Raw genomic sequence first — 18,353 nt, forward strand, 5'->3', positions numbered from 1 at the left:
TTGGCTTTTGCAGGTTTGACTACATAATCACTTGCTTTACAATTTAAAATACTACAGTTTCATTATTTTTTTTTTAAAAACTTAAGTTATTTATAAGATTTCTAAGTTTTACTAATTTTATAAGATCCATTTTAAAACTTCATTGGCATGCCTTTCTCTAGCCTGTCAGAGTTTTGACCCAGTTTTTAGCCCCGAGGTGCTTGTCTAAACAGCCTGTTAGCTTTGGGCCAGTAGTAACCAGAATATATCCTATCATTGCACTCCATTATTAGAAATTAATCCCTCTGCCATCAAATGGAACACCTACATCTCCAGTGTAAAAGTTGTCCACAACATTTTCTTATTCAAGTTAAACATCCCTTTAAACATGTCCTTTTACACAGCATCTGAAAACTTGCACCAAGCAGATTTTATGAAATTTTCTTCCTAATCAGGACGAATCAACTGAAGATGATTGATCTTTAAACTCATCTTAATCATTCATCCCCAATTATAAGCATTTTGCTGGATCTCATTATGGTGATTGTTCCCCCAAATTTTCCTCCATTCTCCTTTGCATCACCAATGAACATTTTTTGTAAGGCCTACTTCATCATCTCCTTCTCACTTGTAAGTATTGAAAACACAAGCTTGAACACTCACAAATCACTAACCCTACTTTCCTTTTACTTCAATGGTAGTCCTAGATAACAGCCCCAGCTTTCAAAGTCTTTAGAAAAATTATAAAAGCTTTGTAATATTCGTTATATTATTTCAGCAAGGGAAACAAAAAGTATTGCCAACTAACATTTTTTTAAATCAAAAGTAGTCCTATTCAAATACATTATATCATTCATTCAAGTCTTGTACTTGAAAGGAAAAAATGCAGATTTAGCAATCTATGTATTTAAGTTAATTGTTGGGAACTTTGCTGTGACTTGACAACTTAGAAAAAGAGCCCTGATAATTTTACAGTTGCTGTCATATGGTTCTATTAAAGGAATAGTCATATAATAAACATGGAAATCACCTTCGTGTTTCAGAATCAGAATACTTAACATCACCCACACCAGTTAGGCAGAGATTTTTTAAAAAGCTTACATGCATAAAGATACCACAAAGCAAACTTAAAGCTCGAGAAAGGTTTGCAAGTTATACAGAGTTTAGGGACTGCATGAACATTTAGGGTCCTGCTAGATGCCCATTATCTATAAGAGCCATTCAATAATGTGCAGTACTTTCTTCCCTATCAAGCGACTGTGTTCTGCTGGTTATGCTAGTGATACAACAGGGAAAAGGGAAAAGCATGTAACAACTTTAGGATGTTGTGTACACAAGGCAAAAACTTACTCATGGGGGTCCGACTGAACTAATTATCTATAACAAAGTTTTGTTTCAAAATAAAGATTGAAAATCCAATTATTGCTTCTTTTTAAGCTTTTGTGGCCGAATTTAAATCACCGAGTTCTTGTATTTTATTGCTGACCCCAACATTGATGTTGAGGATGCCAAGTGCTACTGCCTGAATTAAGGAAAATTGTTTTTAAATTGATACATTTGATCTAGGCTTTGACGACACCAGTGTCTGGAAGAGAAAGTTTTAACTGCAGTATGTCATAATATGTAATTGAAATAAATGACTCGAAGTAGAGGAAGTCCTCTTAGAACATGAAAACAATGGTATTTTTAGTTCTTTGGAATGGTAAGTGGGGCTTGTCACTCCTATCTCCAACAGAGGGGTTCTGTCCCCATTGCCCAAGCTCCTGTCCCAACCTCCAAAATCTGCTAATTTGTCAAATTTACTTTTAAATTTCCAGCTATATCACACTATTAAGCTTGAAAGTTAGAGGGGTAAAAATAACTCAGTACGGGGGAAGCACAAGAACCCTGATGTTGAAGCCATCCTTTTGACTGCCAGAATTTAATCCCATTAAAAAAAATAGGCAATAGGTGGGTACCATCCAACATGTGATGTACTTTGTGTTGTTATTAGATAAATAATGAGGAGGACCTCAAGCTTTAAACAAAAAAGACAAACAGCACGGGTTCTGCAATCCAACATAGTCATAACTTTTATTTGTTTTCCTTTGTTTAGCAAGACAGTATTTTCCTCTTTTACAAAAAAGTGTAGCAGAATAAGTAATTAAAGTTTTCTAAAAAAAAATTCTTCATGAGGTAGTGTACTTGGCAACAAGGCTCCCTGCACTACTGTACACACTTGGTCCCGAAGCACATATCCAGCCGTTTCCTTTCAGCGAATTGAAACATTACCTCGTGATGGATTTTTTTTTAATTGCTTTAAAAAAAAGATGTACAACACATTGCATAAATTTCTTGACAAAACAACCTCCTCTTTTGCCACTAACATGATCGATAGCTTACACTGACTTGACGTCAAAGACATCATGCGACTTATAGCCTTCACGCACCGACATCAAATGGCACGACTTATAACATTGCTCAACAACAATCAGAAGAGTACATTCAATTGAAGTAAGCACCAATGGCATTGAGTGAGTTACAAGGCAGTTACACCAATCGTAGGCTTCAGATCAGGGTTCTTACTAGGAATTTTATACTTCTTCCCAAGAAAGGAAAATGGCTTATCTCTATTTCCCTCAAAAAAAACTAAACAACCTTTGGTTACAAATAATCTTTCAATCAAAAGTTAATCTAATTCTCTTATTTCTCCCTTTCTCTACCCATTTCATGATCAATTTAGCCCCAACAATATCAACTCAAAATGTTACAGTAGTAGAGTGCATAATTTTAGCCTAGCAGCTTTAAGAGAAGTGAGCTAAATAGACATAATTTTGAACAAATCCAATTGCCAAATACTCAATAGCAATAATGAGAGGACTTTGAAGAGATCACCTGCCTGTCCTCCAAGCCTAGAAATAGTGCTAGGCATAGAAGCAGAAGAACCTAAAAGGAACATGGAAAAAAATTAAAGTTCTAAATAAAGGAGGGACTTAGTTAAAAAATGGGTAAATACATAAATGGAAATTCCATTAAAAACAGTGAAGTAAGCAATAATTTAAAACGTCAAGCCTGATTCATATCACTGATGTCACTCAGAGCCTCGTGATTTGGGTAAGTATTCTTCTAGCTCACTCCGAGCCATCCTACTATTTTCTGACAGCTTTTCCATTTTCAGTATTGAAAATCATTATATGATGGGTGGCTCCTTTGGAAGGAGGAAGATGAGAGAAGTAATAGCAAGAAGAAAAATACTGGCTAATTTAGTTACATTAAGGTTTTTTAAAAACTATTTACTGGTTTAACAGCCAAGGGATACTGACTGATGTACAGTGATGTTAGTAATTAAGCCAGTTCTAGAATTAAGCAGGTGGTATTCCTGTTTATTTATTAAATCAACAAACTTTCTGCTCTGCTTTTTGTTTAGAGTCTAAATCTTGTTCCAGACTTTTGATTAACTCTTTCTTAGTCGGCTAGAAAAAGTCCATCCACAGTATTTATAAAAATTTGAGCTAGAGCCATGCTCTCTGCTCTTACCATCTTGGACATGACTGTAAGTACAATGCATAAAGCCAGATACTGCCACTTGTTCACTGAACAGACTAACCTAATTGCAAACTTCCAAATCCACCATTGATTTGAGTCTACAGACTTGTCATCTCGAAAATTTTCTGAACCGCCGCTGTTTTTATATCACACATGATCACACCACAAGACTATTCAACTTACAGTCAGGAGCTCCTAATAATTCCATGAGATGGTGTCCTACTGACACTCAAAAAATACTACCATTTGGAGCTCCAATGCAGCTATGCCACTGAGCACTATTTTACTCAACAAATTGCCAGTGTGATGCCATTCAAACTTCAGCAACAACTGACCCCCCCTTACCAAGAACTGATGCACTCCTCCCATCTCTGTCATTTCATTAAAAAAATATATATTCAAGATATAAAATTTTAAAGGTAAATTTTCTTACAGAATAGGAACCACAGAATGATCAAATCATATGTCAGGGTTCCAAATGATACAATATTTTTCCAAAATATAACGGGTTTGATTGAATAACGCATGTGCAACTTGGTCACCCCGTGCACTTCTATTTGGTTTGGAAAATACCCGCTGGATAAACACTACATCGAATGGAACCCAGATGTTTACCTCTTAGGTATGACAGGCTGAAACATGTTGAATTACTTTTACTTGCACCCTCTAGTATGCTGCTGTTTGTCAGATTATTGAATGTCTAACTGTCCTGTCATACTACTGGATGGAAAGGGTCAGTGGAACCATAAATTCCTGTAGGATAAGCTAATTGCAAACAATGCCATTTGGAATTTTCTAACTAGATGGACAAACTACTGGACTGAGAAGGGCTTTTAAGAAGGGATGCTCAATTAACCATTTTTTAAAATGGCTTTAGTTACTCATTTTCTTTCATTGTGGTAGCTTATTTTAGTGTCAGCTTTTGATAATACTACACGATAGTGAATGGAATAGTTGTGCTGTACTCCTTTCAATCCCCTGGTGTTTATAAAGAAACTCATTAGAAAAAACATATTAGGGTGACCCATTGGCTGGTTCTGTCAGATTGACTGCGAGTAAATATAACTAATTTTAGTAGAAAGTTCTTTCTAAAACAAAATCACTGTTTTATATCGAGGATGATACGCAATCCTGAGTTAAGAAATCTGACTTGTTTCCTTCATGAGCAAATGTGGACCAATCAAGAAATTAAAGTCAGTCTTCTATTTTCATCAGCTGTGCAGATTTAAGTGCATTTTTCAGCCTAAGTAGGAACCATGATCTCAGCAGCTATGGTGCAGTCCAACCCATGAGCAGTTAAGTGGAGGAACTTGCATGCATCACATCACTTAAAGTTACGGAAAAAGTTAAAAGAAAAGCTTTACATAACTAAACATGCTGACATACCTGAAAATACCAGTTTACATGTGGTTTTCAAAGAAAAACAACAAAATCTTCATAATTCTTTCAACACAATTGACAGCCACAACTAGAAGCTAAATAGCTTTTTGCTTTAAAACCCCTCTAGGCAAGACTCACTAAGCAACGCACTAACCAGTCTGAGGGATATCTGAAGGTGGAGGTGGGGGTAATGTCTGAGGAAATTGTACATTGTGGAACTCCTTGCCCTGAGGTACAGTTGGGATAGGAGAAGGATCTGAAGCCTTTATGTTCCAGGATGGATCCTCTGGCTTTGTCTTCCTTGTTCGGACTTTAACCACAGATGGAGTTGAAGAGAGTGGATCGCTTTTTTGATTCAGAGGATAGGATTCATCACAGCTCACTTCAGTCTTCAGCTGGTCAGTTGTATCAGAGGACAGCAGCTGTATAAAATTAAACACCAACAATTAACTATGTGATAATCTCCTGGGAATAGCAACAATGGTACCATATCTTCTGATGTCGTTAGTGCTAGTTTCACACTAAAAGTACCAATTCAAGTTAACCTTCAATCTGAACATATGAAAATGAAAATAAAATAAAAATCAATTTAAATTTCATGTAGGTAGTACAAAGTGTATTTAGCCTAACTTGCACATTAAACATTAACATTCAACACTTACTGATAAAATTACAGAAATATTTCCAAATTATATTTTGGGTTAAATGTTGAAAAACTGCCTTTTTACTGTAGAAAAAAAGAATCATTGTCGGATTAGATAAATAGTAAAGCAACTGTGATTCAGAATTTTTAAGACCAAAGGCTATTACACAACTCCAATTTTTAAAATGGGGGATGTTGTGTTATGCACCTGATTCAGTATTTTTAACCATGTCCAGATATTTTCACTCCCCCAAATTGATAAAGTGGTTATCAGGACCGGGAACCTCGGGTACTATTTTTCCAAGACAAACATCCTTGAGGTCCATTGCACCATCCAAATTGCTATGTTATTCAGCATAGACGAGAACTCAAACTCAAGGACTTTTTTTTGTAGGGCATTGCTACTCTGCATTGTGGTCTTTACAAATTAGACTATTCTATTCCAGCCTCCTTACTTCAATAAAGTGCCACATGAGAACTTAAAATTACAGAACATGGGATTGGGAGAAATACAGTGACATGCAATGAAGATTGGTTAATTGGTACTATAAAGAGTAGGAATAAACAGATCATGTTTGTGTTGTGTGGCCCTGGCTAGAGAGGTGGCACAGGGATTGATGCTGGAACCCTGTCTCTTCACCATAGCAAAGATTTGGTGGTAAGGACCAAGTGCAATATATCCATGTTTGTTGAAGATACAAAGATGAACAGCAATGTGAGTTGGGAGGAGATGCAGAGAGACTTCAGAAGAATGGAGGAATACAGATAGACTAAGTGAATGGATGAGCACATGGCAAGTGGAAATATAATGTGGAAAAATGCAAGGTGATTCACTTTGCTAGAAAAATCTAACTGAATCTATAACTTTTTTGTTTCCCCCAACTGATATATTACCCCAGGACTGCATTAGATAAGATCGGACAGTGAAAAATGGACAGATGACTAGCATTAAGAACCTAGGAAAATAAGAGCAAAAAAAAGGTTGCGTGGCCCTCGCGTCTGCTTGGCCATTCAATAAGATCAGGGTGCTCTGATCACGACCTCAGGACCATTTCCTGCCTGTTTTCCCATAAATCTCTTCACCTCATTAAGCCACAAATCTTGCCCTTAAATTAAGCAATTTCTGGAGGCCTTTATGGCAGAAAATTCCAAAGATTCACTATCCTTTGAGGGAAGGAATTCCTCCTCATCCCCACCTTAAAAGGACAACTTTATATTGTGAAACAATGCCTCCTGGCTTCGGTTACTCCATACTCCATTTGGGGGGGGGTTTAACATTTACTACATCTAGTTTGCTCACATGATATACTTCATTTAGATCACCTCTCAGTCTTTTATGTTTCATTTCATTATTTCCTAATACCCCCTCATCACAGGAACCAACCTAGAGAAACTTCTCCAAAGTGCCTATAGTGCAAGTATATTCATTAAATATACGGATCAAAGTTGTTTACAGTATTGTAGGTATGGTCACAGTGGTAACCAGATTTCATCATCTTTTATACTGCATCCCCTTTGCAATAAAGGCCAGCATTCTAATTTTCTTCTTAAATACTTGCTATATCTATATGCTAACTTTGCATTTTATGCTCAAGGATATCCAGATCCCTGTTTTTGGTAGATGGTCTCTCTTCACTTGAACAATATTTTGTTTTATCCTTCTTACCAAAGTGGACAACCTCACAAAAATCCACATTGTCCTTCATTTGCTGAACCTTGTGGAACAGGGCCCTAATTCAGATCCAAAGTCCAGAGATCATCTTTCACAAGCACTTCAGAAATGGAATTAAGGATGACAGCAGTTTGACACTACCTTAAACTCTATGGAGTGCAAAACACAGAAATGTTAAAGAGAAGAGCTTTGTCAAATGGCTCAAATTGGAACTCAACGTTTAGCTCTCTGGTTTCTCAGCCAGTTTTGAAGATCTGTCATTTGCCATTTGCCAGTTCCGAGTCTCAACACAGCAGAGATACTGGCTGCTCCCAGCAACAATTTTTTGAAGCTGTAAACCAACTGAATATGGGTGGAATCAAACCATTGCTGTTGACCAATGCACCCAATTCATTGGAGATTGTTCGGATTACCAAACTTGTGAAACTCCATGCATCCTGCATTCAAGGGAGCCAGATTAAGAGAATAAAACCATTTTCACAGGGTATTTCTCATGCAGTACCCACTCTGGTAAACAATCTATCTACTACCTGGCTAATGTAATAAATATAGCCTACTGCATGATCCTCACCTTCCCCTGAGGCACTCTGGAAGGAACCAGAAATTGAAGGCTGCAGTGCCTTTCACTACACTGATGATGCATAACCAACAAGTCCAGAGGGCAATGGATCTTCTTGTAGGGAACTGCAAATACTTCCAAGCTGGCTGATGACACGAAGCTAGGTGACAATGTGGGCTGTAATGAAGATGTAGAGATGTTTCGTAGATAGAATATAACTTAGAAAAATGAGGTCATCCACTTTAGTTAATAAAGAACAGAAAGGCAAAGCATTTTTTTAAATGAGAGATTGAATGGTGTTGACGTTCAGAAGTACTTAGGTGTCCTTGTACACAAACCTCCGAAATCACATGATTAGGAAATGTCGGCCTCTTGTAAGATGATTTGTGTTTGAGAGTAAAGACAACTTCCTCCAATTATATAAGGCCCTGGTGAGTTCAATCTGGAATACTGTGTATAGATCTTCCTACCTAAGAAAGGATATATTTGGGATAAAGAGAATTGCAGTGGAATCTCATCACATTCAATCCTGGGATGGCAAGTTTGTTGTATGAGTTGAGATTAAGCAGACTAGGCTATTTCACTCTTGAATTTAGAAGAATGAGAGGTGATCTCATTGAAACAAAGTTCTTGAGAGTTTGACAGGGTAGATGCAGAGTTGGTGTTTCTCCAATTGGGCTTCTAGAACCAGGGGTCACATGTCTAAATAAGGGATTAGCCATTCAAGAGAGATGAAAATAAATTCACCCAGAGTGTAGTGAATCTTTGGAATTCACTACCTAAGAGGGCGGTGGAGACTCAGTTACGAAGTAGATTCAAGACAAGAGATTAACAGACTTTTGGAAATTAAGAGATATGGGCTTAATGTAGGAAAATATCACCCACGATCTTATCAAATGTCACCAGGCATGAGTGGCCAAATGACTAACTCCTGCTTCTATTTATTGTTACATTCCTTTATAAATATGTACAGTCACAAGATGTAACAACCTCAGCCTTCAAAGGTCCTTTGAAAAGTCAAGGAAAGATACCTCATCGGTCTGTGAACACATCGAGGTGGATAATGCCCCCTCTGATCTGATTGATCAATTGTTCTGTGCTACATTCCTGTAACTTCCCATGTGATACAAATTGGCTCCTGATTATGCCCATTCTTCCCCTCATTCCAAGTCCAGATTTAAACAGTTATGATGCCATCCACCATGATATTTTCTGCATGAAAGCCTCCAAGGTGAACTCAGACAGCAAATAGAGAACTCACTGGCTGAAAGGATTGTTGAGGGAGAATAAAAGTCGCATTTAAAAAGCACCTGGAAGTGTACTTGAAAAGGCATAATCTGCAGGACCACAGATCACTGGAAGGAAGGATCAGGCTGGGTACCACTTTTTCCACTGGCATCCATGCTATTAACCTTCTGAAATTCTAAATATTTTAATGATAGATGTTTCACAAAGGGAATGGATGCAACAAATGTATGCTTGAACATTTATTTATATTGGGCCTCCCAACTTCTAACTACTCCAATAAAGTGACAGTCAATCTCACCTTGGTTTTAACACTGAAGCCTTTTGAACTCTAGAAACCATGAGGCAACTGTTAATTTCAAATTGAGCTCACAGTCAGATTACAAGAGATCAATTTAAATTTGTTAATAATGAAACTTGCACAGAAGGATAGCATACATTGTAAAAATGGAAACAGGCAATGTGTGCAGCAAGTATTTTGTGCATTTGGTCGTTTGACATCCATACAAACTGTCATAAGATTAATGCAGAGGTCCATGTTTACAAACCCCTAAATAACTAGTGGACTCTGCTAGAAATTAGCAAATTTATTTTGGTCTGGTTCAAACTTTACTGCGCTAATCAATATCTTCCTATGCTTATTTTGTTACTACACATGCTCAGAAGTGGAGATGTTCACTGAAGATCCTGCAATGTTGAATTCCATTTGCGAATCCTCAAAAATTGATACAATCCATGCCTATATGAAGCAAGACCTAGACCACAATCAGACAAGAATTGATAAGTAGCAAAAAACAATCACGACGTGCAAATGCTAGGCAAAGACCATTTCCAACAAGTCAACTACAAACTACCTACTCTCGACATTCAATAACATTCCTTACTATAAGTTCTCCTACAATCAACATCCTGAGGGTCACGACTGGCCAGAAATTCAACTGCGCTAGCCACATAGATACTGCAATTTCAAGAGAAGATTAAAAGCTGGGTATCCTGTGAGGTGTGATTTACTACCCAATACTCCACCATTTACAAGTCATCAAGTTCTTGAGTACCTTACACTCCAACAACACTGAAGAATTTCAACAAAATCTTGGCCAAATAGCTTGCTTGAGTGGCATCTCAATCATCACCATAAACATTCACCCTCTCCACCACCAGTGCAACTTGAACACAGTGTGTACCACCTCTAAAATGCACTGCAATTATTCGCCTAACCTACTCCAACAGGACTACCTAAATCCACAATCACTATTACCAAAGAGGACAAAGTCAGTAGGAGCATGGAACCACCACCTGCAGGTTCCCCCCCCCCCCCCCCAGAATAATATCCACCAATACTGGAAATTAACTGGCACTTCCTCATTGTCGCTAGGTCTATCTCCTGGAACTCCCAATCCAATAACAGGAATAACTTCCTCAAAAGGATTGCAGCAGTTCAAGAAGGTAGTTCACCACCACCTCTCAAAATCAATTAGGGATATACAAGAAACACTGGCATTACAAACAACTCCCATATCCAGTAAAATGATTAAATATAGAAAAAATAAAAATAAAATTGACTTTTGGCTTGAACATAATGGTCAGCAATTTTAAGTTTAAATACTTAATAAAATCACACTTACCTTGATACTAATAGGATAGTACTACCAAAGGTTGAAACCCTTAGAATTATGAAATGAGTCTTCACTATAACAATGCTGTAGTTGATAGGTCCTTAACAGCTATTGTAAGCCAATTTCCAGTATTGGTGTAATTACAAAAACTTGACACTGTGATAAACCAAACAAGATACTGAGGAAAGTTTGCCAGTATAACAGGCTCTGCATGAGCAGGAATTCCACCAGCTATTGGCAATCAGTCAAAAAAATTACTGACCAAATTTTACCTCAATGTGGTTTTTGTTTTACTACAATCATTGACGAACAAATTTTATAAATTGTGAGAGGAAATGTGAATGTGCAGAAAGTTTCCCACCTCAGAGATTACTGAATCATTGTGAATAGTTGAGTATTTTAAATTTGTCCATGGTGTCCACCACAGGAAAAGTCAGAAATTGGGAATTAACAAATATAACCCCTCATGGATTTTGAGGAACACATAATGCAAAATAAAATAACTTTGAGGTAGATACAGGGAACTCAACATTGCCTAGAGGTGGATAGAAGTACCAAGCAGGATTTAAATAGGAAATTTCAAAGGCAAGGCAGGTTCATGAAAAATATGAGCTGGTAAAAATTAAAGGAAAACCCTAATTTATTTTAAACAAATGCTAGGATATGAAAGGAAAGAACAGGGCTTATTTGGAACCAAAATGGGGATCTGAAGTTGGAAGCGCAAAGTTCAAGTAGTTCCTAATGAATACTTCATCTGTTTCCAGATAAGTTGATTGACATCTCCATTGAGATGGACATTGAAGAAAAATGTGAAATCTTGCAAATGATAAACACAGATAGGGAAGAGATAATAAATGATCTTGTATTTTGAAGGTAGATTAAATACCAGATCCTGATAAAGTGCAGGTCAGACTCTGGAAAGGTAGGTGCCAAGGCTCCATCATCATTTTCCAACTTTCTTTGGCTGCAGACATGGTGGCAAAGGAATGGATAACTACTATTGTTGTATCATTATTTAAAAGGTGTGATAGGTTTGGACCAAGAAACCACAGACAGGTCAGCCTAACATTGTTCATGGGTAAATTGTTGGAAAAATTCTTGAGGGTTTTCATGAATTAGTATTTAGAAAGACAGAGATTAATCAAAGACAGTCATCATGGATTTGTTGGGGAAGGTTATGTTTGATTAATAATGTAGTTTTTCTTTTATGTTGCAAGGAAGGCAGCACGTATGATGCATGTCTTCTCTATGAACATCAGCAAGATGTTTAACAAAGTCACATGTACATATGTTTAGAATAGTAACACCCAAGGGATCCAATGGAAAGTGGCAGGTTTAATTTGAAACTGGCTCAGTTGGAAAAAGCAAGAATGGGTGTTTCAGTGACTGGCAGGCAGAGCACTGCTCAGTTCCGCTTTTATTTGATCATTTGCTTTTTGTTGCTTATATTAGTCATTTGAACTTAACTATTGGGGACATGATTAAGACATTTGCAAAAGGTACCAAAATTGGTAGTATATTTCTCAGTAAGAAAGAAAACGATGGAGTCCAGTAATGAATATGATAGAAAACGGGGGGGGGGGGGGGGGGGGGGGGGACATTAATTTTAATCTGCCAAGTGTGAACAATTTGATATGGGTAAACAAGACAAGGTGTACACAATAAGAGGGAGAGTAATAAGCAATGTAAAGAGATTTTGAGTGTGTATGTCCACAGATCCTTAAAAGGTAGCAGGACAGATTAAATAAGAAAGTCAAGAAGGCATTGGGATATTTGCGTTTATAAGCAGGGAGCTCATGTTAGAATTATATAAAGCATCAGTTAGGCTGCAGTTACAATATTGTGCACAGTTCTGGTCACCACTTTCCAGTAAAGATGTGAAGGCAGCTGGGAAGCAAGACTACTTTTTTTTGGAGATGGTGCTAGGGGTGGAAACTCAGTTACAAAGCAAGATTACCAATGAGGTTACTTGCTTTGCAAGATGATACAGAGGAGAGAATTGGGGTGTGTTAAATTATGAGAGGCAGAAGGGTCAATAATTTTGAGACATAGATTTAAGTTATTCCTTGGAGGGATTAGAAAGGAATTAAGGAAAAACATTTGGGAAAATCCAAATTGAGGAAAGACCATGAGCTGTAAAATGCTGAAGCAATGAAAGATGCATAAAATCAAGTCCTTTTGCCATAAATTGAACAAAACTCATGAACCTTCTACCATACTAACTCCCCCATGTCCCTGTTCCCAGGGTACTCAAATTTAGAATTCCTTGTGCCAAAGTTGAAGACCATATTTCACCTAAAATTGAGCATAGCTTTTAAAATACTCAGACAGTCCAATTTTGAAATCAACAAATGAGAACTGATTTTTTTTTGTTAACCAAAGGTGTAAAGAAATCTGGAAAAGAGGCAGACACATGAAATTGGATTTCAGTTCCATCGTGATCTCACCAAATGACAGAACAGTTGCAAGGAATTAAATTGCCCATTTTGGTCTTCATGTTCTCTTTCAAGGCCTGATATAAATCAACAACTGCAATAAACTGATGCATGGTCTGTCCAGTGAATGCAAAATACTTACCTAAATACAGTAGTAGTCCAAAATAAAGCAATCTAAAATATCATGAAGAATAAAGCAACTCTAAACATTAATACTATTCACTCAAGAAGGCTTTTAAAACTTCAAATTTCAGCATCATCATCTCATTCCAACCTCCATATCCCTGCACCTACCTAAAGTAGATTTAGAAACAATTTCATACCTGATCAGGCACAGGGTGGCTTCCAATCCTATCTTCTAGCAATTCAGAACCATCACCACTCACAGCTTTTGATGCTAATAGGCCTACGGAATAGACAATTTGTGTACACATTTACCAAACAATGTCACTGTTAGAAGTGAACAAATATGACACAGTACAAGAAAGAATTGTTAATCCCAAGCAATCACTGGTGAATGCTAGAATAGAAGAGCTTTACCCATCAGATTCTTACTCATTATCCACTTAGGAATACAAACTATTCAAATAAAATGTTTTGTCATATCATTAAAATCAAACCTCTCAAATGACAACAAATACTTATGCAATAGTTTAGCTTTCTAGTATACTTGGATGTGGAAATTGTGCCAAACATTTTTATCAATGGCAGTACTTTTATTGCAGAAAGCAGTAAAGAATAAACTATCAGAAGAACAGAAATTAAAATAAAGGAAATTCATTAACAAACACTTACAAACAGGTTGTAACAAATGACAAAATTTAAGAGCTTTTAGATTCAGTAACCATGCACTGAAAATGGTGATTGTTGTGTATAATTAAAAATATGTTTAGAATTGTGTAACATATTAGATTCAGCAAATCACAAGTTTTTAATAGATTATTTCTAATTGTTCACATTTCACTTAGAATTCAGGACAGCAAGCAACTGGATTTCTGCAAATTACACAGAATTTACAAGACAAAAGCAAACCTGTTCCAAAGTCTGTTCCTACTTATGCTCAATTTATGGCAACCCTACTTAATTCAAACATAACATCATATTCTACCTATTTTCCTTCATGTTCTTATCTATTGCAATATATTGTGCTTACACTATCTGCCTTAACTACACAGATGGTAGAAAATATAATAATGAGTTAAGAAGTTTATCCTGAATTTTTGGTACATTTATTAGTAAATATCTTTTATCACAACTACAGTTTTAGATTTTCCCCACAAACATAAATTTCAAGTCAGAATAGTGCTCTGTTTCTTCAAAAATAAGGCAGAGAGTACATAGCTAAGGACATCATTGTCAAAGTTCTTGCACAATAGTCTATTGAACAGGTCACTCAAAGTATATGATACGGACCAAGGGATCAAGCTACTGCAGTCTAAATAAACATTCCTTATAATTGTGATTAATATAATTTTAATTCCAATGTTTTGGTGGATCATCAAGTAATCTGTATGGTATTATTTTAATTCGATATGCAGGTAAGAACTTAAAGAATAACAAAAATAAGCAGGAGTCAGCCACATGGTCCCTCAGATCAGTTTTGCCATTCAGTAAGATCGTGGCCAATCTTTCACCTCAGCACTTTACTACATTTATCCCATATGTCACAATTTCCTAAACATTCAAAAATTCATCGCTCTCTCTTGAATGTACAAAGTGAACTATGACAGGGTCACATTCAATTAATTCAAATCTTTAACTATGCTGTGAACAAAAATAAACTGCTGAAGGAACTCAGCGGGTCAGGCAGCATCTGTAGAGGGAAATGGACAGTCTACGTCCATTTCCTTCTGCCGGTGCAGCCTGACCCACTAAGTTCCTCCAGCATTTTGTTTTTTTGCTTCAGATTCCAGCATCTGCAGCCACTTTTGTCTCCATTTAACTCTGTCTCCAACTGCAAAGGTTAATAACCGAAGCCAAACAGTGAGTGTTGTCCTCTTGTCAAAAATAAGCAGAAAACTAAAAGGAAACAGATGTACATCTAAATATTTTAAAATTATAAGAGAGACTGCACTGGACAAACTCAAATAAGAGGAAGAATATTTACCATATGAGAAGGAAGACGTTAAGGTAGAGTAGGTAAAAATGTACAAAAGAACACATCAACTGGGAAGCAGGAACTCTCAAGTAAACTCGATAAATTTGGTCAACATAAAGAAGTGGCCGAGATTAATAATATCACTGTGTGTTAAAGGAAAGGCATTTGGTATTCTCCATAGTTACAAAATTGGGGAATGTTACAGATCAGCAATAAAAAGCCCCAATTCTCATTAAATTCTGACAAAACAGTAGAAAATGATTTATTCAGCTTCCTTAAGCCTGATAATATCTTATTGTCAAGGTTTGGGATCCTAAGCATTGGACCAACTAAACTGTGCTAGATTATGCATACTTGGATAAATGTGCTTGTCTCCATGCAGGAGGTGAAGAGTAAGTACTTAAAGCATGCCAAACCAGAAGCTTCTTGTGAATTTCTCCATAATTTGTTTATCATAATCTTAAACACAGTGAAGGAACTGTGTGTGCAACAGTCCTCTAGTTGTCCAAAACATAAAAATCACATCAGTCTAGAGAAGTTTGCTGAACTGAGAAGTTAAACTAGTGGATTGGTCAACGATATGCTTGTGCCAGCATGATATGAATTTTCAACTAGTTCTAACCTGTGATTTTGTTGAGACGAGCTCTTTTCGCCTGAAATGAACAAATAACACTGGCCTTCCTCTTCCTAGCTCCTGATGTTTCTGCTTGTCCTGAAGTCTGCTTTGGCTCAAAGGTCAATGGCTCAGAGTTTCCTGGTTAATATAAATGAAAACAGTCATTAAAATTCACATCAGGGCACACCATTACACTTACATTATTTCAAATTCAAAGTTCGCTTAAAATGAATACAGAACAGTACAGCACAGAAACAGGCCCTTCGGCTCACGATGAGCCACCAAATTTTGATCATGAAGTACTGTATCAATAACTTTGACCTTTGCCACTTAAACAATGATCTATCTAAACAAAGGCAGTATCAACAGAGAACACCAGAAATTCTTGGGTTAGGCAGCATCTGCAGAGAAACAAACAGAATTAATATTTCAGGTCACTGTTTTTAAAATCAGAACTAGAAGCAAGTTTAGGTTTAGGGAAAGGACGAGACGGGACAAAAAGGGAAGGGCCTATGAAAGGATAGAAGTCAGCATAAATTAAATTAAACAAAACATGAGGGAACAAGGCAAAAATAAAGGAGTCAAGAAGTTGAGAAGCGCAAGATTAGATTAAAAGACGTGAATATGGGAGAAGTTTACAATGGAGTCTCTGCTGCATTAGGGAGACAAGTGTAGACTGGATGCCAATTTGCAGAACAGCTCAATTCAGTCTCCAACCCACTCTGACTTCTTCCTCCCATTTGCCTCCAACACTTTAAACAAAGCTCAGCTTTGACAATTCACATTATGGCCTTCAGCAATTTCAGATTGTGATTCTGCAGCTCTACTTGCATGACCTGCTAACTTTACATGACCTGTTAAGCATTTCCAGCATTGCCAATTTTTACTACAGATCCATCCAGGACTTAGTACCAATTTCCTCTCCTGAAAGCAATGTTTTTCTTTGTGTAAATGATCATATAAAAGTATACTTTAAAAAAAGCATTGGAACAAGCAAATCAGTAAATATTTTTGTTGCTAGAAAGAATTGGAAAGCCAACTAAAATATGTTGTAGCTTTTCCCAAATTCCAAGACTTGACTAACTTTTTTAAAAAAAATATTGCCACTCTGAGACAAATTGTAACAACAGCTGTTTATTCCATCATTTTGGAATTAAAAGTATTACATTTCCTTCCATAGTTTAGATATCTTCAACCAAATCAGTTTCACATTACAGAATGCCAATGTAAAGCAAAGTTCAAGAATAGCCTAGTACAATGGCAACCCAACTCAGTTTTAAGCACCTGTATCTATCTGCTGGTTTAAGCCCCACTCCAGATAGCAGAAAAATCTAGGCAAATCCTCCAGTGCACTAAGGAAAGAATGTTGCATGACTCCACCTTTTGTGAGAGACAGTGAATCTAGATTATGTGTGTATGCTCTATTGGATGCAAATCATAGCATTATATGATAAATAGAAAGGTTTCTGCTGCCATGGACAATATACCTTCCAGCATTAACCTACACTATCAAACACATTATCTAGTAATTTGTTTCAATTGCAAAACATAAAACACTGGAGATACTCTGCAGATCAAGCTGCATCTTCAGAACTGAAAAGTGAGAAAACAAGTATGAAGTTGCAGAGAATGAAGAGTGAACAAAATAAACGTCTGTAACATGGTGGATACGAAGACTTCAGGTGACCCAAATGTTGTTGATGTCACCCAAGACAGGGTAATGAATGCTTGTTAGTCATCACTGCAATGGTTGGTGAACTGAAAATAGATGGAGATGAATGAGACCAACGTGGAGAAAAATAAACACAATACTGGAAACCTGAAATAAAAGAGAACGCTGGAAATACCAGGCAGATCACACAAAATCTGTAGACGGAAAAACTGGTGGATGAACCTACGTTAGAAATGACCAGTTCTAACACAGGACTGGTTATCTGAAGTACAAGACTTCAATGGAGTCCTGAGGGCTGCCTAAAGGGAAGATAAGATGCTGTTCATTGAACTTAAACTGTTCCAATGAAGTCCAGTGGAAGTGGGAAGGAGAATTAAAATGACAAGCAACCAAAAGCTCAGGGTCACCCTTACAGAATGAACAGAAGTATTCTGAAAGCAGTTGCTCAACTTGCATTGGGTTTCTCCAGTGTAGAAGAGATAACATTAAGAGCACTGGATGTAATATACTAAATAGGAAGAAGTGGATACGAATTCCTGCTTCAGCTGATAGGGTCTCTGGATAATTGGAAGGGAGATGATAAAGAAAGTGCTGCAAGATCTCCTACACGGTTCCAAAGCAGACCAACCTAAGCTCAGGGAATAACATCCTTTGTGAAATTCAGAAAGCCTAATCTGTTAGTTTGCTCTACCATTGGATTCCACATGGAGCCCATTGGGCTAAGCCTAATCTTGCAGAGGTTCCCCAGCATTATTCTGGGCTTGGTCAATAAAAACGTACCCATCTAAAATTCAACAGCGACTGTAGTAAACTAGAAGACAAAAGGGAAGTTTCTTAAAAAAAATTATTTTGCATTTGTTTCAAATATTTGGTTTTATTGTTATTTTAAAATTTCAATAAATACTTTTAAATA

The 18,353-nt window shown here is 36.9% G+C and overlaps 1 protein-coding gene across 6 annotated transcripts in view; it reads right to left on the reverse strand.

Annotated features, from left to right (window-relative positions):
• The window catches only part of LOC127574335 (PHD finger protein 20-like protein 1), a 74,742-nt gene that overhangs the window by 39,101 nt on the left and 17,288 nt on the right, over positions 1-18,353 (reverse strand). For 5 of the 6 annotated variants that reach the window (XM_052023259.1, XM_052023260.1, XM_052023261.1 and 2 more), the window contains exons 8-10: positions 15,775-15,906; positions 13,378-13,460; positions 5,039-5,306 (exon numbers count right to left, since the gene is read on the reverse strand). In XM_052023259.1, coding sequence (XP_051879219.1) covers positions 5,039-5,306; positions 13,378-13,460; positions 15,775-15,906 — 483 coding nt within the window. Of the gene's footprint in view, positions 1-2,025; positions 5,307-13,377; positions 13,461-15,774; positions 15,907-18,353 lie in introns of those variants that run through there. The other variant, XM_052023264.1, reaches the window with a different exon arrangement.

This window comes from Pristis pectinata, chromosome 9 (genome assembly GCF_009764475.1).
Source record: "Pristis pectinata isolate sPriPec2 chromosome 9, sPriPec2.1.pri, whole genome shotgun sequence".
Lineage (NCBI taxonomy): Eukaryota > Metazoa > Chordata > Chondrichthyes > Rhinopristiformes > Pristidae > Pristis > Pristis pectinata.